The sequence below is a fragment of the Podarcis bocagei genome (genome assembly GCF_964188305.1).
Source record: "Podarcis bocagei genome assembly, chromosome: 12".
In the NCBI taxonomy this organism is placed as follows: domain Eukaryota; kingdom Metazoa; phylum Chordata; class Lepidosauria; order Squamata; family Lacertidae; genus Podarcis; species Podarcis bocagei.
The window spans coordinates 11,472,234-11,495,075 of record NC_138137.1 but is presented as its reverse complement, the minus strand read 5'-3'; the positions used below and the strand labels follow the sequence as shown (position 1 = coordinate 11,495,075).

The 22,842-nt window shown below is 45.1% G+C and overlaps 3 protein-coding genes across 5 annotated transcripts in view; 1 reads left to right on the top strand and 2 right to left on the bottom strand.

The window, feature by feature from the left end:
• Window positions 1-876, top strand: part of TMC2 (transmembrane channel like 2) — a gene marked incomplete at its 5' end in the record, with an annotated part of 54,156 nt that extends 53,280 nt beyond the window's left edge. Inside the window, one exon of the mRNA XM_081163367.1 lies at window positions 436-876. The remainder of the gene's footprint in view (window positions 1-435) is intronic.
• Window positions 877-1,431: 555 nt separating this feature from the next.
• On the bottom strand, window positions 1,432-7,621 carry RPSA (ribosomal protein SA). The gene is made up of 7 exons (XM_081164907.1): window positions 7,467-7,621; window positions 5,131-5,297; window positions 3,865-3,983; window positions 3,442-3,687; window positions 2,789-2,917; window positions 1,797-1,968; window positions 1,432-1,581 (listed from the first exon to the last, which is right to left on the bottom strand). The coding sequence occupies exons 2-7, from the start codon at window positions 5,261-5,263 to the stop codon at window positions 1,487-1,489; spliced, it is 894 nt and encodes a 297-aa protein (XP_081021033.1). The 5' UTR covers window positions 5,264-5,297; window positions 7,467-7,621; the 3' UTR covers window positions 1,432-1,486.
• A 6,495-nt stretch (window positions 7,622-14,116) lies between these two features.
• Window positions 14,117-22,842, bottom strand: part of SLC25A38 (solute carrier family 25 member 38) — a 13,641-nt gene continuing 4,915 nt past the window's right edge. For all 3 annotated transcript variants that reach the window (XM_081164903.1, XM_081164902.1, XM_081164904.1), the window contains exons 2-7: window positions 22,187-22,308; window positions 21,388-21,472; window positions 20,437-20,616; window positions 20,116-20,284; window positions 18,697-18,863; window positions 14,117-15,610 (exon numbers count right to left, since the gene is read on the bottom strand). In XM_081164903.1, the coding sequence (XP_081021029.1) occupies window positions 15,488-15,610; window positions 18,697-18,863; window positions 20,116-20,284; window positions 20,437-20,616; window positions 21,388-21,472; window positions 22,187-22,308 (846 nt within the window). In that variant the 3' untranslated portion in view covers window positions 14,117-15,487. The remainder of the gene's footprint in view (window positions 15,611-18,696; window positions 18,864-20,115; window positions 20,285-20,436; window positions 20,617-21,387; window positions 21,473-22,186; window positions 22,309-22,842) is intronic.

Sequence of the window (22,842 nt, the reverse complement as noted above, 5' to 3'; positions counted from 1 at the left end):
CTTTGCAAGTTTTCATTTCCCAAATGACTGCCTTGGCAAGCGCAATACCTACCAGGCTCAACGCCGGTCTCGCGCTGCCGCTTCCCGCGCTCTCAAGGACCCGGGAGGAGGAAGGCGTGAAGGGAATCCCGAAGGCGCGAAAACCTCACGCATGCGCAGGCCTTCCGCCTGCGACAGCCCAGTAGGCCGGCCGAAGCGAGCGGCGATGGGATGTGGGAGCTCGCTCGCCGCCCCGCGTGTGCCTATGTGGGGCACGTTACAGCCCCGTGACGTCAGCGCCACGCAGGCAGCCAGGCAGGCAAACGGCGAGAGCCCCGCGCTGGGCGGCCTCTCCTCGCCGCCCCTCGCCGCCTCCCTCCCACGGCACACCAGGCAACGTCTCGCGGCACACTAGTGTGCCGCGGAACACCGGTTGGGAAACACTGGTCTAGCCAGACCAACCCTGCCTGAATCTCTAGATACCATTACTTGTCAAAAAGTCAAGAGAAAGCCTAATAAAGGCCTTATCTAGTATGGATCAGGCAGGGTCCCAGCTTCTTGCCTCCTCTCCAGTGGCAGGAGCCATCCCACTTTCCAGACGGACCCTGCTTAAGGTCAGACTGATCTCTGAGCAGCATTGTCTTTATTGGTCTCTAGAGTGCTCCTTCCCATAAGACCATGGTGCTATTGGAAACCTACAGTATCTGAAAAGGTTTCCTTTGCTTATCTGCTAACTGCTCCTACACAAATTCTTAAGACTTTCAGCAAAGGCACACCAGCTACATTTTTCTCCCCATATTTAACATACAGGCGGGTGAAGATTTCTGAAGTACAGGAAAGCTTACACACTATTTTGTAACATTTTGGTTGACCTAGTAAAGGTATTGTCCTTTTTTCTGAGTGGCTATGACCTTAAAACTTTTGTGAAACATGTTACAGGTAGGTGTTGGTCTGCCGTACTTGTCGAAACGAAAGGAATCTTTTTATTTCGTTTTGTGCTACAAACCAGCTTCAGCTTTAAAAAAGCCCCCAATGCTATTCACACAGAGGAGAAATGGGTTAAAAAGCACTTTGCTGTGTCTTTTCAGAAATTACATACTGCTCAAAGTTAATGTGCTGGCCCAATAGTCTACTTAATTCAAAAACATGACCGCTAGCTGATAAAATTTATCAGCTGCCACAGTGGGCCCTGCCCTGTGTAAAACACTGTAAGGCATCATAGCATGGATGTGACCAAAATTATTCAAACATGCCCTGTAAAATACACAATCACTATAAAACATCTTTGATGCATAAACTTCTAAAATTTATCAAATGTCAGAGCATAAGATTCTGTAACATTGTGGGTGACTTGATTGTGCATGTGCACGATGCCTATTTTTTATATATATGAGCTCATGGATCTCAGAGCACACCAGGACAAAACTACATATCAGAAAAGCAAGCAAAGCCTTGTATTAAGAAAGATCTTTATTTTTCACTGTACTCATGAATTCCTGTAGATGTATTAAGACCATTCCGTGGCAGTCCCTACCCACTCAGTTGCCTGAGCAGTAGGGGCTGCAGACCAGTCTTCAGTGGCAGGCTGTGCACTCCAGTCCTCTGGGGAAAAAACATACGTAAAACCACCATCAGAAATGTTAAACTCAAGCAAACACCCCCAACCCTCCCTTGTCATGTTTGAGAACTAATAAATCTTGAGATTTTATCAGAGAAACCTCTGTTGGAGAAGATGGAAACACCACTGATGCAAGTGCCAAATAACTTTACAGTTCGCTGTCATCAAGAGATGTAGTTTCATCTTTCAAGATACTTACCAGCTGGGAATGTTGTCTGTATTGGCACAGACGGCACTTGCACTCCTTCAGACCAATCAGCCACCTCAGGCTGCGGAGGAGCAGTGAATTCGGGTGCAGGCGCAGTCCATTCGCCTTGGAATTCCTCCTTTGTAACCGCCTTCTCAGCTGCAGCCTGCTCCTCCTTTTCAATCTGAGAGAGAGATTAACGCAAGCTAATGTTACAGATATATTCTGCGATGGACAAGCTATGGGCCTGCCTCCTGGTGACCTGGCAACCAATGAGAGCTGGAGAGACCCAGAACCAATCAGGAGAAAGCAGTTAGATGCAGAGCTTTAAGAGTCACAATAGAACTACAGAGTGGGAAGGGACCCTGAGGCTTATCCAACTCCCTGCAATGCAGTAATATGCAGCTCTCCCGTACAGGGATCAAACCTGCAACCTTGGCATTATCAAGCACCATGCCCTAATCAACCGGGCCATGCACCTGTCAGAGAGGGCAGACACGGATTGTCTGCAGGTTAGACAGGGACCTAGCAGATAGGTATTTGACTCTCCCTGTCAAGTCGGGCTGTGAGTGTGAGCAACTGGGGTTTGAAGCATCTGAGTGGGAATGGCTAGGCAGGGCAACCCAGCTTTGATCCCATCAGAGGAAATTAAATCCCAGAAGGGGCTGAGTGGGTATTGCTGTTTAGAACACTGATAGCCATTCTAGCTGGAAAAGGTCTACCAAAGACTTGGTTCAATAGAGCTGTTGAAAGGTTCCTCTAAAGAGAGTTTATGTATGTGACTAACTTTGGTGCCCCACTAGTGAAACCATCAAGTGTCAATCACACATAGTGTAAACGTTAAAGAAACATTTTGCTCCAGAAGTGCCTCCTCATACTGTGAACCTCTGGGTAGGGACTGAGCGGACAGGGTACGGGTCATGCTGCTTTGCCAAGGCTATGCTCTCCTTTCCCTTCCTCGTCCTAAAATCCCAACACAATACTGTGTGCCAATCCGAGCTTACCTCTTCAGGATCCCGGTAGAAGTAGAGATCAGGCATGACCTCCCACGGGTGCTCACGGGAAATAGTACCACGCATACGCAAGACCTCACGAGCCAACATCCACCACATCAGGCCAACTGAATGAGCCCCCTGGAGCACAGATTAGATATTTATCCATTAGGACCAAGATTCTCAAAATAATAATAATTCAGAAAATTATAGGGTAAATTGGCAAAAAACGTATTTTATTAAAAAGCCACAGGCAATCAAGTTTTGGCAAGACTGCTCAGCAAATTCAAAAGCAGAACAATGGGGTAAAATACATTAAAAATAAGGTAGGTACGTCCCTCAACTACCTGTATCATTTCTCATAAAGGTGTGGCAAGAATCACTATCAAACTCCACTCATTGGACCGTGAAAGTCCTTGTGGCGTTAGCGAAAAATCCTGCCAAGATTGATGTAGCACAGTTCCTACACTCAGGAGTTCATTGGCCAGAAACTGACCTCAGCTCTGAGCTCTAACAATGTGCACACAACCCGTTTTCCCCCTCCAAAACTAGTTGCTGCCTTCTATCAAAACACAGCAGTAAGCTTTGACTGCAAACTTTGAAAATCACACCCAGAAAATGCCTTTAAAAGAAAACCATGGATAGACATAAAGAGTATACACTACCTTGTTGTTGCATGGAATTGCAATATCCACATAGCGCAGGGGAGAATCGGTATTGCACAAGGCAATGGTAGGGATGTTTACATATGATGCTTCAGTCAGTGGCTGATGGTCAGCTCTTGGATCAGTGACTACCAAGAGGCGGGGCTCACGGAAGGCAGCCTGGATCTGATTGGTGAAAGTGCCAGGAGTGAAACGGCCAGCAATTGGTGTAGCTCCAGTTGCAGCAGCAAATTTCAGAACGGCACGCTACAGTGGGGAGATAATAAGAAAGGTTGAAATAGTTGAATTTCTTCTACAATTTATGCTGCATTTTCAACAGAAACCTGGCTTGCGTGGTTATTTGGAGACAAGTGCTGACACATTTGCAAAAATACTAAAGCCAACCCCATCACACTATTCGCATTCCTAGACATACTCCCATACCTGTCCAGTATTCCTGGAGGAGATAACGCTCACATCAGCCGGGTTCTCGATGGCAACAATGGCACGAGCTGCCAAAAGCAGCTTTTCCCACGTTCTCTTCAGATTGATGATGTAAATACCTACATAAAACGCAATGGTGTTTTAAATAACAGAAACTGGCAACTGGACGCACTTCTATTGAATCTGGCTTCCCGACTGCAGTTGTTTGCGCTTGTCTTTCCCCCTTGTTAAAATGATACGAGTGCATGAGAATGAAAAATGGCTCCAAAAAGACATGGGGATGTACTGATTTCATCCTCTGGTTTGCCTTCATCTAGGAAGTGACGATTCAAAGGAATGTGCAAGTGGCATGAGGGTTCCTACATTTACTGTTTTGCTGTGGTTACACTTCAGAGGACAATTTTGCAGAAGGGGGTGCTTCCCTTCCCACTCATAGTGCCTCAATAGTAAATGCAGAGGTGCACGTTTACAAAGTATTATTAAACATGTCCCTTCACTTTATCAAGCTTAGCATGGCTGTGGCAGTGACTACTATCAAACTCCAGTCATAGAGCATGGCTCTCCTGGCGTTAGCGAAAATCCTGCCAGAGTTTACTGTAGCACACTTCCGACACTCAAGAGTTCATAGGCCAGAAACTGACCTCACCTCTGAGCTTTAATAGCGTGCAGCTAAAACCAAACATGCAGATCAAGCTGCCTGAAATATATCAAATCTTACTCACGCCACCAAAGCTATTCTTTGTGACATGTCTCCATGATAAACATCAGAACACAAAAAAGTAAAACAAAGTACAAAAAACCTGTCCTGAAATGTAAAGAACCCCTAGATGTCAGTTTACTCCTAGAGTACTGCAAGATAGGCCAGGGCAAGGAACAGGGAACCTGTGACCCCTTCCACATATTGTTAAAAGAGTCCTCCCATCAGCCCTAGCAAAAATGGCTAATAAACAGGGATGGTGGTAGTTGTAGCCTAATAACATTTGGAGGGCCAGAAATTCCCAGCCGTGGCTTAGACATAGAACAATTGACAAAAGCAATTCACTTATTTGAATAGGCAAGTTCAGCATGTGCATTCTTGGCAAGGAATAGGACTAAAGGAAGTGAAAAGCACTAAGCAGTAGTATATAGACTGAATATATAAATAACTGAACAGGAAAATGTAAAATCCAATGCTACTTTGCACTCATAAGCCACTGCTGAGTCTAGCATCGCCACAAACAACAGACTATTAAAAAAAATCACCCTGACATTCTACAAGATTCTTACCATCACTTTTTCTTTTATAAATGTACTGTTCCATCTGAAAGTCAAGATTGGTGCCTCCCAAGTGGGTTCCTGCAGCAAGGAATTTGAGGACATCTTCCTCCTTCATCTGCAGAACATCAAGACCTCCGGACATTGTGAAGTTTCCTTTTAAAGCAACGACAGGAAACCTAAAACAGAATCGGCTTATATTAGTATGGGATAGGAACATCACTGTCAGGTCTCCATGCCAATCTATAAAATAAGAGCAATAGTGAACTACTGTCACTGCAGAGGCAAATATATGATTGTAAAGTCCTCTTCAATACAAGAATGATAAAAAAACCTTGGGTTCTGCATGTGATTTACAGTAACTTTGTGATTTAAGAAAGATGTTAAAGGTAAAGGTACCCCTGACCGTTAGGTCCTGTCGTGAACGACTGGGATTGCGGCGCTCATCTCGCTCTATTGGCCGAGGGAGCCAGCATTTGTCCGCAGACAGCTTCTGGGTCATGTGGCCAGCATGACTAAGCCACCAGAGCAGCACACGGAAACACAGTTTACCTTCCCGCCAGAGCGGTACCTATTTATCTACTTGCACTTTGACGTGATGTCAAACTGCTAGGTGGGCGGGGAAAAGATCTTATATAAGATCTTATATAGTGGCAATTGAAGAGGCAACCTCATCACATGTCTGGCCTAAAACTGTCATCTAAAAGCAGCCATTAGGCTGCAGCAGAGGCAGAGATTGGAAATAGGATCCCTGCATCAGCTTTGTTGGGCTTCTCTTCTCAGCAGTTTCCATTTATGCTGGTCATTTAAACAACTTGGAAGCATGCAAACTTGGGTGATCCTATCATTGGTTTTATGCAACCTGCTCTGGGAACCTTTTTCGGCTGGAAGATCATAAAAGTGCTTTAAATAAATAGGGCACCTTACAACAAACTGCAGCGATTCAAAATGAAAAATTGCAACCTTTATGCTAAGCCTATTATATAAAATTAATTACTATTAAGTTTAAATCGGTATCAAAATTATGTTTTCTTTATATGTTTCTAAAGCGTTTCAACCTTCCTGGGAGGCTATTAAGCAACAAAAGCCCACGATTCTGCTGCCAAGCTCAAAATATACACAACCATATAGAAGCGACTATGGTCTCCAAATCAGGGAAAACCACTCAATGCTTGCAATGGAGTAATATTTCTTAGAAAGGCCAAAGAAGACTACTCATCTGGGAGCTCTTTAAAAAAAAATGGAAGCAGATATTTTGAGGCAAATTAACATTTTCTCTGTTTTATTTACATTGTACAGATGATGTTATTCCCAGACTCTGGAACTCCCTTCCTAGAGAACTTAAAACCGGCTCTCTCCTTGCAGTCTTTAGAGAGACCTTACAGGCTTTTGGAAACTGACTGCAATGAAAAGGCTGGTGCAGCACTGTTTTCACCGTCCTTTTCAATATCATGTATATACACCTAATGTGTTGTCCTTTCTAACGATCGCCCCCCACATCTATGTCCCTATTTTATCTGTAATCTGCCTTGAGTCCTTGTCAAAGGGGGGGGGGGGAGGAATGGCAAGGAACATCAAATTAACTATGTAACGACGTCAGGATTCAGAATTGCTTCAGCTAGAGGTGAAGCAAGGAGCGATTGCCAGCATCCATTACCTTTAGGCACCAAGGAAAAATTATCCCTATTCTCCAGTGGCGTAGCGTGGGTTGTCAGCACCCGGGGCAAGGCAAGTAATTTGCGCCCCCTAACCCTAACCCCCAGATGTTGCGCCCGGTGCAGCCGGCCCCCTCCTGCACCCCCCACGCTACGCCACTGCTATTCTCCATGACTTTTGGCTAACTGAACCGTCCAGGGCCATTTAAACAGTGTTTGGGTGTGTTATTGCTCTTGCTTGCAACGAATTTGTGTGTTATATATGTGATATATATCACATATATATTTGTGATATATATGTGTGTGCGTGTGTGTGTGTGTGTATATATATATATATATATATATACACACACACACACATATATATATACATTTGTGCTATTATAGATAGATAGATTGCAAAGCGCTCTGCGGATGAAGGGCGGTACGGAAATCCAGTGATAGCAATGTATATATTCCTGATCTGGGTTAAAACCTCAGCACGCGTTGCGCTCGGGGCCTCTCAGGGCGCCCCCAAGGCCGGGTTATTCCGCTGCAGCTGTGAGGCCTCGAGCGAAGGGCCCACCAGCGGAAGGGGGACCAGCCCCGTCTTCTCCCCCCAAGCTGCCGCCCCGGCTCCCTCTTCCTCCTCCGAAGACGCCTTTTCGCTCCCCCCCCCCCCAATTCCCCGCCCGCTTCGCCGCGCCAACTCACGCGGCTACAACGCCGTATGGAGGCCTCCCTGGGGTCGGAGAGAAAGAAGGCCGCGGCGCCTCGTGACGCCTATATATAGTCGGCCGGCCCGCCAATCGCGAGGCGCTTCCGCCGGGAAAGGTGTGGTGACGTCAGGGACTCGGCGCAGGGGCGGGGGGAAGCGGGACGCGCCTGGAGGGAAGAGTTCGGCGACGCACGCGGCGCCGCCTCTCACTTCCGGGGCTCTGTTGGAGCGCCGCCATGTGCGGGGAAAGCGGAAGAGGGCGCGAGGCGTCGCTGAGCCACGCAGCTATTCACCCTCCGAAGCTTTTGTGCAGTCAAATCCACGCCCCACTTGCGCGCTGGAGGAAGAAGAGGCGGGGCATGAATGAAGGGGGATTATAATTAAATTTGAATTTAATTTAATTTTAAATTTAATTAATTTTAAATTAAAATTAAATGTTAAATTATTTTTTAAATTAAGTCAACTTTGAAATTTTATTTTATTAAAACTCGAGAGTATATAGACTCACCAGGCCCAAGGGGATCCCAAAGTTTGCAGAAGGACAAAAAAAGAAAAATTGTAGGGGAGTCTAAACAATCCAGTGAGGACTGAGCATGCTCAGTGGCCACAGAATGCTGACTTGGGCGGGGAGCGGAATGGAGTATCCTGGAAGAGGGCAACCCCTGAGCAGCAGCATCCATGAGAAACGTTTTGTTGCAAGACCCCCTTGCATATTTTGTATCTCTATAGTTTAGCAACAGCACTGAATCACGTGGAGTACCAGTAGTAGCCTGTGAGTGGCAACAGAGGCCACTTGTTCGCCTTCCCAGTATTTACCATTGCTTCTTCCTTCTTCCACCTCATTTAAGGAACAGCCTTGAATAAAAGGAGCTGGCGTTTTTTGGTAGGCAGATAAGACTACAATCCTACAGGAAGCAAGTTGTATTGAAGTCATAGATTGTGTGTGGGCAAATATAATGACATTTGGAAAGCATTTATAAAAATAAATAAATGTATATCTGTTAGAATAATAATTTCACTTACATACATTTGTATTTGACAGGTATGTGAGGAATTTTAGTGGAAGGTTTTTGTATTTTTAAAGCATTTTGTTTCCCTTTTTTTTAAAAAAAATATCACTTTAATTGGAATATCTGCAGTAAAATATAAATATTTTTAAAGGGCATACGTCTGAATAGGTATGCATTGAAATACACTCAGTCCAGCAGTCAGTGAACCTGTGTAGCTTAATCCTGACTACTGAGAAGCTCCATCACTCATCCAATCCCCATGCAGCCATGTGTGGGTCCTATTCTGTGTCGATCATTCATTTGGTAAGGCTTATTCCCAAACAAGTGTGTGCAACTTCCAGTGCCGGATTTACAAATAAGCTAAACAAGCTATAGCTTAGGGCCCCATTCTCTTGGGGGCCCCCAAAAAATTAAAGGAAAAAACACCTGGATGTACATTTCCAAAATATAAGATAAAAAACAAAAAAATAAAACCTACATACAGCAACAGTGTTTTGTGTTGTGTAGGCTCCTGTGATGTAAGCAATGGGCATCGCCTGCTAGCCTGCTCCCTAAAATATCACAGGTTTGCTCATTTCTATATATAGGGTGCCTACATTCTGCATGCACTGGTTGAATGGCAACATGTGCAAATGGCTTTAGATACCTATTTGGTCCATAAATTACCATATAGCATATACTCAAAACAAAAAACAGCGACAATTTGTTGTTGACAAAGGACAGCTGGACATATAAAGGGCCCCATTACCTTCAGTCGCTTAGGGCCTCGTCAAACCTAAGTCCGACCCTGGTAACTTCAGAGTGATGTGGCCCAATCCTAAAGCAGAAACAGGCTCCATTCACTCCTGCATTTAGGACTGCAATCTTCCCGACCACCTGATTCTTCCGCAGGTATACAAGGTGAATGTTTCTCATCCCTTCAGCACATGCTATGAACAAAGCGGGTGCCAGAATTCATGTTAGTTACTGTCTTACAAGATCCAAACCCAAGATCCAACGGGAAAAACGTGTTTGGATCCAGTAGATCTTGGGCTTTCTCAGGTGTGCTGGGCTACACCAGCAAAAGTCCATCACCTGGGTTCAGCCAGGGCTCAGCTAGCAGAACGCACACCACCGTAACTTGCACCAGCAAAGTCCAAAAAGTGGTGGCCGTGGGCAGAACAGGCAAGGAGAGATTTACACTGGGTCATGTGACCCAGGGCCCAGTCCTCAAAACACGAGTCAGTGCATAGGCGCCGACTCCATGGGGCCTGAGGGGGCCCGAGCCCCCTCAAAAATTCATTTGGGGGGGCTCTGCCCCCCCAATAATTTAAGAAAATTATTAGTTATAGAGTGGTGTGAATCATGATAGTGTTCTCGGGCGCCCCTCCAGCAGAGCGCCACCGCCTAGCGCACGAGAGGCGGCTCCTCCTCGGAGCCTGCAGCTCCGGCTGCTGCCCCCGGCTCGTCTGTGCAGCGGAATCAAGGGCGGCGGGGAAGTCAGCCCTCTGCCCAGGCCTGGCCCCCTCGCGCCCTGCCGGAAATCGGATTACAGGGCCGGCCTCCCTCCCCGGGATTTATTTGGGGCCCTCGGCACCGCGGAGATTTAGCCGGAGAGCATCCGGGGGCGGGAGCAAGCGGCTGCTTAATCCAGGCTGGAAGGGAGCGGGGCCGAGCTGGAGGCAGAGGAGGGAGGAGGCTTCCCGCAGAGCCCCGCCGAAGCATGTCTACTCGGGAGTAAGTGGCGCGGAGGACGGGGAGATGCCCAGGCAGGGAGACAGAGCTAAGCCGGCAGCCGCCGCCGCGTCCACAGCCAAGCGTGTTTCGTCTCGCCGCGTTTTCCCGCCCCAGAAAAGGTTTTGCTTCTGCTGCTGCTGCTGTTTGGCCACGTTGGTGCCCAAGAGAAAAAGCCCTCGCTTGCTGCTCTGTTGTATCTGCTCCACGGCAGAAGGCGGGGTGGCTCCGTCCTGGAAAGGAAAGGTCTGGCTAAAGGCCAGAGTGCCTCTGAGCATGGGCAAAGAGCCTTTCCCTCACCACAGTCGGTTACGCCGGAGCCGCGACACATCCTTTCAAAGTGGTTCGCCGAGAAGCTTCTCGGGCTCTTTTGCCCTTCCTCATGGGAAAAGCAACAAGCGAGAGAACAGTGTTAAGAATGGACTTTTCACAAATATTGCTCCGAAATTCTCACTGCTCTTGTTCAGATTTTACTCGTGGTGGCGATAGTCTGCCTTTCTTCCAAGGAGCTCAAGGTACTATCAGCCTACATTTTTCTCTCTCTAACCCCCACCCACCCCCGCCGGCTTGTGGTGTAGGCTAGCCTGAAATTAATTCTGGGAACTGTAGTTTACCCCTCTCGGGAGCTACAATTCCCAGAATCCTAACAAACTGCGGTTCCCAGGATTCTTTTTAGGGTGGTGGGAGGCAGCCCCTGTGAGTTTCATGGGTGGGGGGGTGCTTGTGCAGCCCCTGTGAGTTTCATGGGTGGAGGGGTGGCGGCTTGAACCTGGACCCCGCCTCCTCCCCACCTGCTCCCTCGCCAGCCAGCCAGTCAGCCAGCTGCGCGCCCTAGCCGGAGAGCCCCGGCCGTCCCCGTTGCGCAATCGGCTGGATCTCCCTTCAGCAGGCCGTGCTCACAACTCGGCCCAGGGACCCCCCAGCAGCGGATCTCCGGCCCAGCTGAAGAATCCGGCAACAAGCCCCCTCCTCCCCAATCGCTCCGCCGAAATACGCTCCAAAACCCCCCAGATAGGCCGCCGGCCGCCAAGTCTCGTGGCGCCCTGAGCGAGGGTCTCTCCCCAACACCGCCACCTCGAACTGCGTTCTCCCGGCTACCCGAGCAAACCAGCGGCAGGACCCCGGTATGGGCCCCCCCCAATATTTTTTATAAGTCGGCGCCCCTGAGTCAGTGCTGTGGGTCAGTTTGTCTGGCTGTTAACCAGAAGGAACTGCTGTGGGCACGATTCCTGCACTGCAGGGGGTTCGACTAGATGCCCCTCAAGGTCCCTTCCAACTCTACAATCCGGTGATTCTTTGATCATGTCACACTCGCCAGCCAATGGTAGCTTTTCCCAGAGACTCCTGAACGGAGTTTAGAATAGGGGCACCTTAAACCTGTGTAAATTATGCCAGTTTCCTATAGCTAGGATTGCTCTGTCTGTACAAAGTTAAGAAGCAGACCAGAAACGGTCAAAATTTTGCATTGTTGTTGTGCATACAACATCAGCAAGGGGCAAACATTTCCAGCCTTTTCTGTGTCTGTAATGAGCAAAAAGGCCTTAAACAGCCTTGCTCAGAGAAATAACGACTCTCCAAAACAGGGGTAGGCAACCTAACGCCCGGGGGCTGAACGCAACCTTCTAAATCCGGCCCACAGACAGTCCGGGAATCAGCGTGTTTTTACATGAGTAGAATGTGCCCTCTTATTTAAGATGCATCTCTGGGTTATTTGTGGGGCCTGCCTGGAGTTTTTACATGAGTAGAATGTGTGCTTTTATTATATTTGTGGGGCATAGGAATTTGTTCATTCCCCCCCCCCCAAAAAAAAATACAGTCCGGCCCACCACATGGTCTGAGGGACGGTGGACCGGCCCACGGCTGAAAAAGGTTGCTGACCCCTGCTCCAAAAGAAGCTTACGCAAATCAGCATATAAAGGTATGTGAAAATAAATGCTGAGGCAGTCTGCTAACTGCAACAGTTCTGCTGTGTAAGGAACGAGGATGTGTACTACAGTTTGCCACTCAAAAAGGACACACAACACAGGCTGCATCTTTAAAGCACATTCAAAACACACACACACCCCCCCCAAATCTGGGTACTGTGGTTTCTTAAGGGTTGCTGGGAAATTTAACTCTGTGAGGGGTAAACTAAAGTGCTCACCATTCTTTGGGGTGCGGCAAATTGCTTTCAAGATATAGCCACAGGTATTCTCCACTTGCCCCAATCTTCCCCTCAAAAACACAGGATATTCCATTAGGTGCAAGGTGCTGATTTGACTGTTTGTTGCTATAGCCTCTCCTGCGGTCTGCGGCTGTTTGGGGCTGATAAGCAAAAAGCATCTCCACCCAACTTCCTTCTGATAAGACAGATAAGACAGCTTGTTCAGCAGCTGCCCCTAGGCAGAGCATAGCTGGATTAAGACCTTTAGAAGCCCTAAGGACTTAAAAACATTTTGTTGCCCCCATATATATCGACTTCAACATATAAAAAATAATAAACTTGTTTTTTTGAAATGAAACAAAACCTAGTAAGATGGAAAATAATGATTATTTTTGTATACTTCCACTTTATTTACATTTGAAAAACTTCATCCTACTTTTCCCTAATTGCAAACTGTTTGCTCAGATCCTCAAAACTAGTATTACGTGCCGCCTCTGCTTCTATACTTAAGTCGAGATAAGGCGTCCAGCCTGCCTTGTTCTGTTCTGTTGGGATTTTTAATTTGATCCCAGAATGTCCCACTTTTCCGTAGGAGGCCCCTATATTCATTGGAGAAATGTCGGAGGATATGGCATGAAGCTCTTAATGCCAGGGATGAAAAGAGCTGAATACATCATTACCATCACGCAAGCACTGTTTCCTCAACAGTATGCTAGCAACCATCAGCTGCAGTGCAGTCTGTGTTTGAAGCTTTCTTTACCCAATTCGGCTCCATGATCACCCAGTTCTACAACAATCTATTAAACCCCATTTCAAATGTGTGGTTGGCACTTAAGCAATTTATGAACACATAAAGCACAGGTAGAACCTGCAAAGGCAACCACCACGAGTCTCTTGATTACACTAGGGCTGTTTTGATGTAAAAACGCTATAGAAGTCCTAGAATTGCAGAAATGTAGCGTTGGAGGGGACCCTGAGAATCATCTAGTCCAACTTGCAATGCAAAAATATGCAGCTGTCCCATACGGAGATCCAACCTGCAACCTTGGCGTTATCAGCACCACACTCTTAACCAACTGAGCTATCCATTGTTTCATCTATGAGACAACCACAGGCAGATTTTCTCACCACTTAAAATAAGATTGAACCACATGAACCGGGTGGTGCACATGAACTGGCAAAATCAATGACTCATTTCAGCAACGTAGAGAGCCATTACAGCAATATAGCCTCATTCATGTTTTGCATGGATAGCCAAAAACAGACACAGCAGAAGCAAAAGAGAGGGAACGTCTAGGATTCGAATTTTAACATAAGTTTGATTTTTATAGTTTGATTTTATACTGTAGTTTTATTTTTATAGTTTTAATGGATTTATACCTTTTCTGTACTGTTGTATACCACATGCAGATTATTGTATTTAGACAATTTATATATTGTTGAAATGAATAAAATAAATAATTTTGTTCTGGAACTCAAGTCCATGAGACCTTGATGAGATATTTAGTTGTGAAGACTCACTTGATTTTTCACATCTGGTACATACATTTTCTGACTGCTAGAGCTTTGACTTATCCATGCACATTGCTGAAGGCCAGATGAGTCTTTGAAAGTCAGCCTTAAGCCCAATTAAAATTACTCAGCCTCGCAGGTGATTCACAGGTTTACTACTAATCTGTTTAGGGCATTATAACTGTCAAACTTTTAACTGTTGAAGTATTGGAACCACCAAAACTAAACTAGAAGAATCTAAGTTGGAAAGAAAATTATGCTTGCAAGCTTTTGTCTTTTTCTTTTTAATCAGCAATTTAAAAATTCAGTGCTTCCAATAATAAATGGCCAAAACAAGTTTCTCCAAGCACTCCAAAGTCAAACACAGTCCTTTCAGAGGCCAAAGAGATCACCAAGTCCTTTCAACATGCTTCCAAGGCCACAGATCTTTGGACCAGGTTTCTTATGAACATGGAAAGTACAGGCATATGACAACACAAATATATTTTAAATGCCATTCTGTCCCCAGTTTGCTTTTCACCCACTCTAATTTATTCACACAAAAGACAACTGCGGCATGGCCTCCGATGCTGATCGCTGGAGCAAGGAGTGCAAAGAAGGGGGAAAGTCAGGCAATACTCCGCTAGGAGAAAGCTAAATAACAGCAAGATAGGACAGTCTCCCTTGCCGAAGGCAGCTGGACTAACAGCAACATTTAAACAGATAGCTTAAGAGGGATTTGTCCCAGCATCTGAGTTGTGCCTTAAGTAGATTTGTTCTTCCACTGTTTCGTGCACACAGAGGAAGACTGAAGAGACGCAGGAGTGCTTAATGGCAACCATTTAAACTCACTGACTACAGGGTTTGGCACACTAAAGCAATTCCACAAGGCAAGGAGGGGGAACTTGTATCCTTCCATTAGTACTATCAACTCCCATCAGCCTCAGCCCACACTGGTAATAAATAATCAGGTTTGTTTTTTCTGGTAATAGGGATGATGGGATTTGTAGTCCAACAAACAGCTGGAAGGCTACAGGCTCCCTGCCCTTATTATAAGGAATGCTAAATTTCTGCGTCCCACTGTTGCTTTCCGGCAATGGCACTGTTTGTTCTTTCTTACCAACTGCACCAGACACACTGAAACAGACACGCTTCCTGTCGCCTCTCCTCTTTACCCTGTTTTTGTTGGGCGTACAAGCAGAACGCATTACTCAAGAGGAGAGCAGGCAGGAGAGTCAGCACACAATTTAGGAGTCACCGGTTCGGGGTGCTAGGTTCAGCCACCCCAACACCGCTTTTTTGAGAGTCTTTCCTGTGTTCTCTTTGGAAGTGGCTCAGGCCGAAGAGGACTTCTGGAAAAGGGTTCTTCTGAATAAGGTGGGCCTTAGCAGCACGTCTGACACATGCACCTGACACCAAGAAGTGCACTCGTATGTCAGGTATGGCAAAGTCTCCCTGGAATGCTCTTCCCATCATGACCAAAGCAATATTTGGCTCCTCTCTGTCTCACTTATAAAAGCCTGGTCCACAGGCTTGGGCAGCGTTACCCCATAAACAGGTGCAAGTCACCTCCCATATGGATCAGATCACCAGTTTCACAAAGCAACGGCAGCGAGTGGAAGAACTGGATTAGGCCGCTTTGTTCTTTGGCAGAACTCACTCAGGATTTTAAGCCCATTTTAGACATCATCTGTTCATAGACAGTCCACGCCATGGCCGCCATCAGTGTTCGTCGCAAAGCTCTTGGGACGGCACCTCGGAAAAAGCCTATTAATCCATAATCCTGTCGGAGGAGAAAGAAGCAAATGTTGTTGTTACTCTTAAGCATGCAAACCCTTCAGCAAGGCACATTAATGCTGCAGCAAATGTTCACCAAGTTTGATTTTCAGTTAGAAATTAAAGGTTAGGGTGGTTAAAGGATTTTCTAAGAAAAAACCCCCAAACCTGAATGAATGGTCAAAGCTGTCACAGCTGCTATCATTTCTCCTATCTGCTTCTGCATCAGGTTTTTATTCTGTCTAGAGACGCTCCTTCTTTGTAAAAAACCCCAGAAGCTTTCCTTTTGGGAATTATAGGGACAGAACTACCTAAACTGTATAGAAATTTATTAATGTATCTGACTACAGCGGCAAGAATGTTACTTGCCCAAAAATGGAAAGAAGAAGTGGTCCCAGCAAAAGGAGAATGGATACAAAAACTTATGGAATACGCAGAAATGGGAAAACTTACCGATAAAATAAGAAATCCAGATAACGGTTTTATAAAAGAATGGAAATGGTTTAGAGAATATTTACAAATAAATTGTAAAGAGATAGGAACATTGGCAGGATTACTGTAATAACCTGCAGTTTTATAAGAGTATATATTTAAAGTGCGTAGATGAATAAATGAGTAAATTAAGTTACATGTAATTTGGATATGCAGAAAATATTAAAAATAAGTTTAAGGAACCGCAGAAAGAGAAGAAGAAGAAGAGTTTGGATTTGATATCCCGCCTTTCACTCCCTTTTAAGGAGTCTCAAAGCGGCTAACATTCTCCTTTCCCCACAACAAACACTTTGTGAGGTGAGTGGGGCTGAGAGACTTCAGAGAAGTGTGACTGGCCCAAGGTCACCCAGCAGCTGCATGTGGAGGAGCGGGGAAGCGAACCCGGTTCCCCAGATAACGAGACTACCGCTCTTAACCACTACACCATACTGGCTCAGAAAGAGGGGGAAGGAAGTCAAGTTTTGAAATGTCAAAATGATTATAAAATTATTGAAATATATAAAATTGAAAATCATAAAATCATAAAAATAATAATAATGAGACACTCCCTCTGTTACCTACGGGTTTAGCATTAGCTAAGCAAGGATCACATAATGAAAATTATCACATGGTACTAGGTGTTAACAACGCTCCACATTCCTTTCTCTGGGTTTCTTACTAAAGCTGGATGAAAGGAATCTGGGGGTGCTCAAACTGTTTCAGAAGTGTGTTTAAAGGAAATCCAGGTTTCTGAAATGGAGTTGTGTACATTTTCGTCAGGGTTAAGAATGGTCAATATTATTATTATTATTATTATTATTATTATTAGGAGCAAAACATTAGCCAATAGGCCTGGTCTTTATTCAAACGACTGTTGCAACAGGACTTGTATGTCTTAATAGGACTTAATAGGGGGTTGGACTCGATGGCCCTTGTGGTCTCTTCCAACTCTATGATTCTATGGCCTCCACTCACCCCACAAAAGCAGCAGGAAGAAGCCAAAATGGTCAATATAATTATGACCCTAGCCAGGCAGGTGAGAAGGAAGGAAATTCATGTGTGCATTCATTAAGCAGATAGTCTTTTGAGCCAACCCTATGCCTTGCTCTTGTTCCCTTAACCTAGATAGCAGTGTGTCTGTACCATAACTTCAGAGTCCCAAGTAAGGTATTCTCATGTTGCAGATAGCAAAATATATACCAAATGCTTACAAAAAAGGGGCAAGCATTTGCCTTATGGACACAACCATGCTTAGGCACAAATGCTGATGAAGGAACTTGACAGATTCTCTCACTTGCGAAGACGAAAACATTTTGTATCGGTCCAGCTGATCAGCATAGAAACCTAACAAAAGAAAACTGTTCAACAGCTACTCTTTGAACGACGCTAGGATTTATTCAAAAGGATATACTTGTGCATCTAGAACCATAGAAGATCTAGTTTGGTGAAGAGCAGAACAAGTGCATCATTCGGTGATACCTTAGCTTAATGAAATATTTCTAAACTAAATAAATTTCTCGGGAAGGGTTGTGTTATCTTTCTCCCTTTTAATTGTGTGTCCAAAGGACAAAGATATGGTTTACAACCATTTGTTCCCAGAGCAGAGCTAGCCCAGAATTGCTTCAGTCTGAAAGCAAGCCAAGAGTGATAAAAAACCCTGAAAGTAGCACATCCAGATCCTATAATTTAGCTATTCATGAAATTATATATGTCATCAAAGTACGCTCTGCCAGTTTAAGAGCCAAAGTACTCTTTCAGACCTGGTACAGTCGTACTTCGGAAGTCAAACGGAATCCATTCCGGAAGTCCATTCGACTTCCGAAACGTTCAGAAACCAAGGCGCGGCTTCTGATTGGCTGTAGGAAGCTCCTGCGGCCAATCAGAAGCCGTGCCGGATGTTCGGGTTCCAAAGAACATTCGCAAACCGCAACACCAATTTCCAGGTTTGCGGCATTCGGGAGGCAAAACGTACGAGTGCCAAGACGTTTAGTTTCCAAGGTACAACTGTACTGCAGTGGGCAATCTCTCTACATGTAGGAAGATGTCAGGGAAGGTCTATGCATACACAAAACAACACTCTCACAATTTTGCAACACCAAAACAAAGTTGTAAAGTCAGAACAACATATGCTAAGTCCAAAAGGTTGATGTGCAGTGATTCTATACTGAATTTGTAAAATTCAGTATAGTTTTGGAGGGGAGAGTGAGGAGATAGCAAGCCTAGAGAATGGGTCACAATGTGTGAACAGGGTTTGCATGTAGAAGTTCCCAGTTTCAGTACATAAACGATACTGAGCTCTAGGTCCAATGGTCAGATATAGTGGTATAGTGCACCTTTCTGGGAAGAGAGTTGCTCACATCACTGAACACTCACTAGCAGTTTTTTGGGGCTACAGATAAGAACAAGCTGTGAGGCCAAAGTCTTATCCAAGCTCAAACTGTGTTTCTGAGAATCTGTTATTATTTTGCCTTTTCCCCCTAAAAGGGACTCAAGGAGGCTTACAGATAAAAATAAGAACAGCCGATGACGCCAGTCTACTCTTGCCTCAAACATAGCTGCAAAGCCTTAGAAAAAAATAACAGTATAAAAATGTGATTAGTTAATGAGCAAACTCAACCTTACCCTGAAGATGAAGGCAATGGCTTGGCGCATCCGGAGGTGTTTGTCGGATGACACCTGCACGTGGGTTTTGATGACGTCAGCAGGCTGAGTTGCCAGCGATGCCAGAATCCCTGCAACAGTCCCGCAGCCAAAGTTCACTAAAGGTGAGAGTGCTGGGTCCACTTGGTCTGGAAAAGAACGAGGCGAGGAAAAAACCATTTCACAATTAGCTTTCCGCAGGAGAAAAGAAGGGTCACAAAGTCTTATGCCAAATCTTTCTTAATCATCTTAAAACCTCAGTAACAGCCACTTATTCCACCTAAAAGGTACTTGGATAAAAGGAGATTTCAGCTTCCTTAAGCAACTTGTCACATTTGCCTGTTCCCCCACTTAAATCTAGCTTCATTTTATATACAGAGCTGCTTGCTCCATCTTCCTTGTCCTATCTTTAAAATTATCCCAAAACTAGCCAGTCCCCTTACCCAAATTTGCCTATTCCTCCCAAACCTTGCCATGTGCCTTGCCCTATTCTGAGCAAGTTTTTACTCAAAGCAAACCCACTGAAATAAATGAACCTAACATAATCCTGTTCATTAAATGTAGCTCCGTCCTTATGGCTTTCTAGTTTGATTTCCCTGCAGCATGCTTTCAAACTGGCTCTGACATTTCGAACAAGTACTAACCAGTGTTGAGCGTTTGTCACAGTCCTATTAAGACATACAAGTAAATAAAGTAAAAGGTGTCTGCCAAGCCAGCTTCAATGGCATTCAACTTCATTGTGGCATCATCCCATTGCTGACTCAGAAATGTGCTCTGCTGTAACTTCCTGGACCTTACAGTGTTCAGTGCTAATCTGGCACAGCTAGGTAGCTGACTAAACAGATTACTCAGCAGATTACATCATGGTGTTTTCCCCCTGCAGAGTAAGGCGGCAATTCTATTATGCAACAGACTTATTTTTCTTTTAAGTAAACATGCTTAAGACAGGGTTGCAAAGAGACCAGGCACAGAATAGACTATAGGCAAAGGACTATGTTTAAAAGGAGTGTTTTAGAAGCAGCATCCACCACGACGAAATTTCAGTCACAGAAACAATCGTGCATAGAAATATTCTTCACCAATTATCAGGTGACAAGAAGATGACACGTCTCCAAAACTCTGCCAACTCTCTCGAGTGTAGCAATCTGCAGTTATGTACACCAACAATGACTGGTGCATAGCAAATATTCTCCAAGCAAAATAACATTGCTACAAATATTGAAATGTGGCCTGTCAACCCACCATTCAGTCATGCAGCTCATTCTCTGGTCAAGCAGGTGACTAAATACTTCAATGGCTCATCCTGATCCTGTTGGAAAAGCCTGATGTACCTTATCTAAACCCTGCAATTTAAATTCCGGGAACAGGAAGCTGTGAGGACAACATTACAACCACCCTTACCATATGGTGCTATCTCTTTGGTTTGTGTGTAGAACATCAAGTAAATGCCAGAAAAGGGGGCATCACGCAGGAGTGTTGCAGTCAGACCGCTAAACAAGCCCTGGACACTTTCTGACCGATAGATGCTCCTCAGGGCTCCATAAATGCTTTCATAGCCGTACCTTCCACACTGCAAACCAAACACAAAAGTGAAATTTAACACCTAACAACGAAAGTGTCCTCGGGCTGTATAGTTGAAGGGCAGCAACTGACCTATACGGACCGGTTGAGGGACTAGTACAGCCATTTATTTATTTTTTAAAAAAAGGTTACAAAACTCACCTCATACCGTGTTTTCACTACAGTGATAGGCAACATGCAAACCACAGCTACAGTACGCGAGGTTCCACCCAGCAAAACAGACTCCAGGGCTGTAGGAGAACGATCCAGCAGAAAATGCTGCTTTATCATATATAAGGTGCTGAAGTAAATCCCTACTCCTGGGATACATCTTGCAAAGGACTGTGAAGAGATGAAAGGGCAACAGTGGGGAGAGAGAAAATATTTAGTGGTAAGACCACAACGGAAATTCTATTGCATATTTACCGTATTTTTCACTCCATAAGATGCACTTTTTCCTCCTAAAAAGTAAAGGGAAATGTCTGTGCGTCTTATGGAGCGAATGTGTGGTCGATCGCTGGCTCCCTTTCCGGCCCCGCCTCCTTGCCCAGGCCTCCATTGTTGAATGTGCTGCAGACGGAGGCTGTTTGTTTCCCCAGCGACATGTGACTGGCTGATTAGTTTATCTGCCTGGAAACTGTAGAAACGGCTCCCTTTCCTTTCCTAAAGAAGCTGCAAAACTGTGAGTTGAACCCCATAAAAACAGGATTTTTTTCCTTTGCAAAGTAAGCTCAACAACTTTGAGCTGATCCTCAAAAAAGGGGGCTTTTCCCCTTTGCAAAAGAAGCTGCGCAACTTTGTGCTGATCCTCAAAAAAACCGGGGCTTTCCCCCTTTCCTCCTCTAAAAACTAGGTGCGTCTTATGGGGCGGAAAATGCGGCATTTCTTTTCAAGCTACATGGCCGGCTCACAATTCAAGACACCATAAACACGAGGCTACATTTTCTACAATCTTAGACCTACTCAGAGCAGAACCATGGAGATTAATGGAACTAAGTTAGTCACGTTCATTTATTTATGTTAATAGGGTGTTCATCTCACAAGGAGACAAATGAGGTTAACTCCAACGAATCCAAAAGAAAAGAAAAACACTGTTTTATTTAGGCAACTTACCGGAGAAACACCCTTCCACAGCCCCAGTATACTTTCTGTGCGAACCACCTTAAAGAACAGAGCTACCATGCCAACACGGCCTGATCTGCAAGGAAAACCCAATCAGAGGTTAAAAACAGGCACACATAATCACAAGTCTGTTGATAGGAAGCACATTGGCCAAAGCCCTCCAGAGATGAGCAGGTATACCAAGCCATTCCTGCTTCTCTGAACAAGTTATTCGATGTCCATTTAATACACAAAGAGGCTTGAATCCTGCCATTCTTCTCTATTTACCACTAACATATTAGTTTATGGAAACAACACGTGAAAAGGCCAATACATTACTTTGGCATGTGCTTACATTTAAGTTCATGGTATCTAGAGTACTTGCTGTTTCATTGGGAATGGCTTTTTGGGGCTTCCAGTAAAAATGATCCATGTTTTTTAAGATAGTTCTAGCTAGATCAGTCACTCAAAACATGACTGGCTCAGACATACAATCGGGATGATTTTTTAAGTTTGGAAACCTCATTGTAAGCCAGGGTGATTGCAAAGCCACAGCCCATAATCATAATTGCTAATTATTAATCATCCTGGCTATCTACTGACTGAGACCACCATATAAATGCATTTATTAGATTAAAAACTGAGGCTGAAATATGCTCTTTCCCCTCATGGTCTTGCAACACCTTTTGGAAGACCTTTCCTACTTCATTTGCCAAACACTTTTCACCCTCTTCTGTTCTCATTCTGTCTCTATTCCAAACCTCTAACACCAAGGGCGTAAGCGTCTCTTCTTGAAATATCAAATGCTTACCCATTGACAGATGGCTGTAGGGTCTGCAGGCGGGTTTTTAGCAGGTCTAGAGGCTGGAATAGCAGGGTAGAGCAGGTCCCACTGATGGAGCCACAAACAAAGGCTTTCAGCACAGGGTGCATCTTCAAAGGAAAACAGTGCAATGTTAAAAGAAAAAGCCTTTAAATGGGACATATTATCGCCAGCAAAGACATAATATATATTTTTAATGCTCAATTCAGGATTTGCTTTCATAAATGGTATCGGTTACAATGCTCAACAAGTTGCAATTTAACGCCTACAATGTCTCTCACATGTTTAAGCCCGTTGGAAGTCTTGTGACAACTGTGCATGATTTCAACTAGTTATAGAAATGTAAGGGACCTCAATGCAGGTCAATTGACCTCAAAGGGGCTCAATGGGGATGGGGGTGGTGCTGTGGGTTAAACCACAGAGCCTAGGACTTGCCGATCAGAAGGTCGGCGGTTCGAATCCCCGCAACGGGGTGAGCTCCCGTTGCTCAGTCCCTGCTCCTGCCAACCTAGCAGTTCGAAAGCACATCAAAGTGCAAGTAGTTAAATAGGTACTGCTCCAGCAGGAAGGTAAACGGCGTTTCCGTGTGCTGCTCTGGTTCGCCAGAAGCGGCTTAGTCATGCTGGTCACTTGATCCAGAAGCT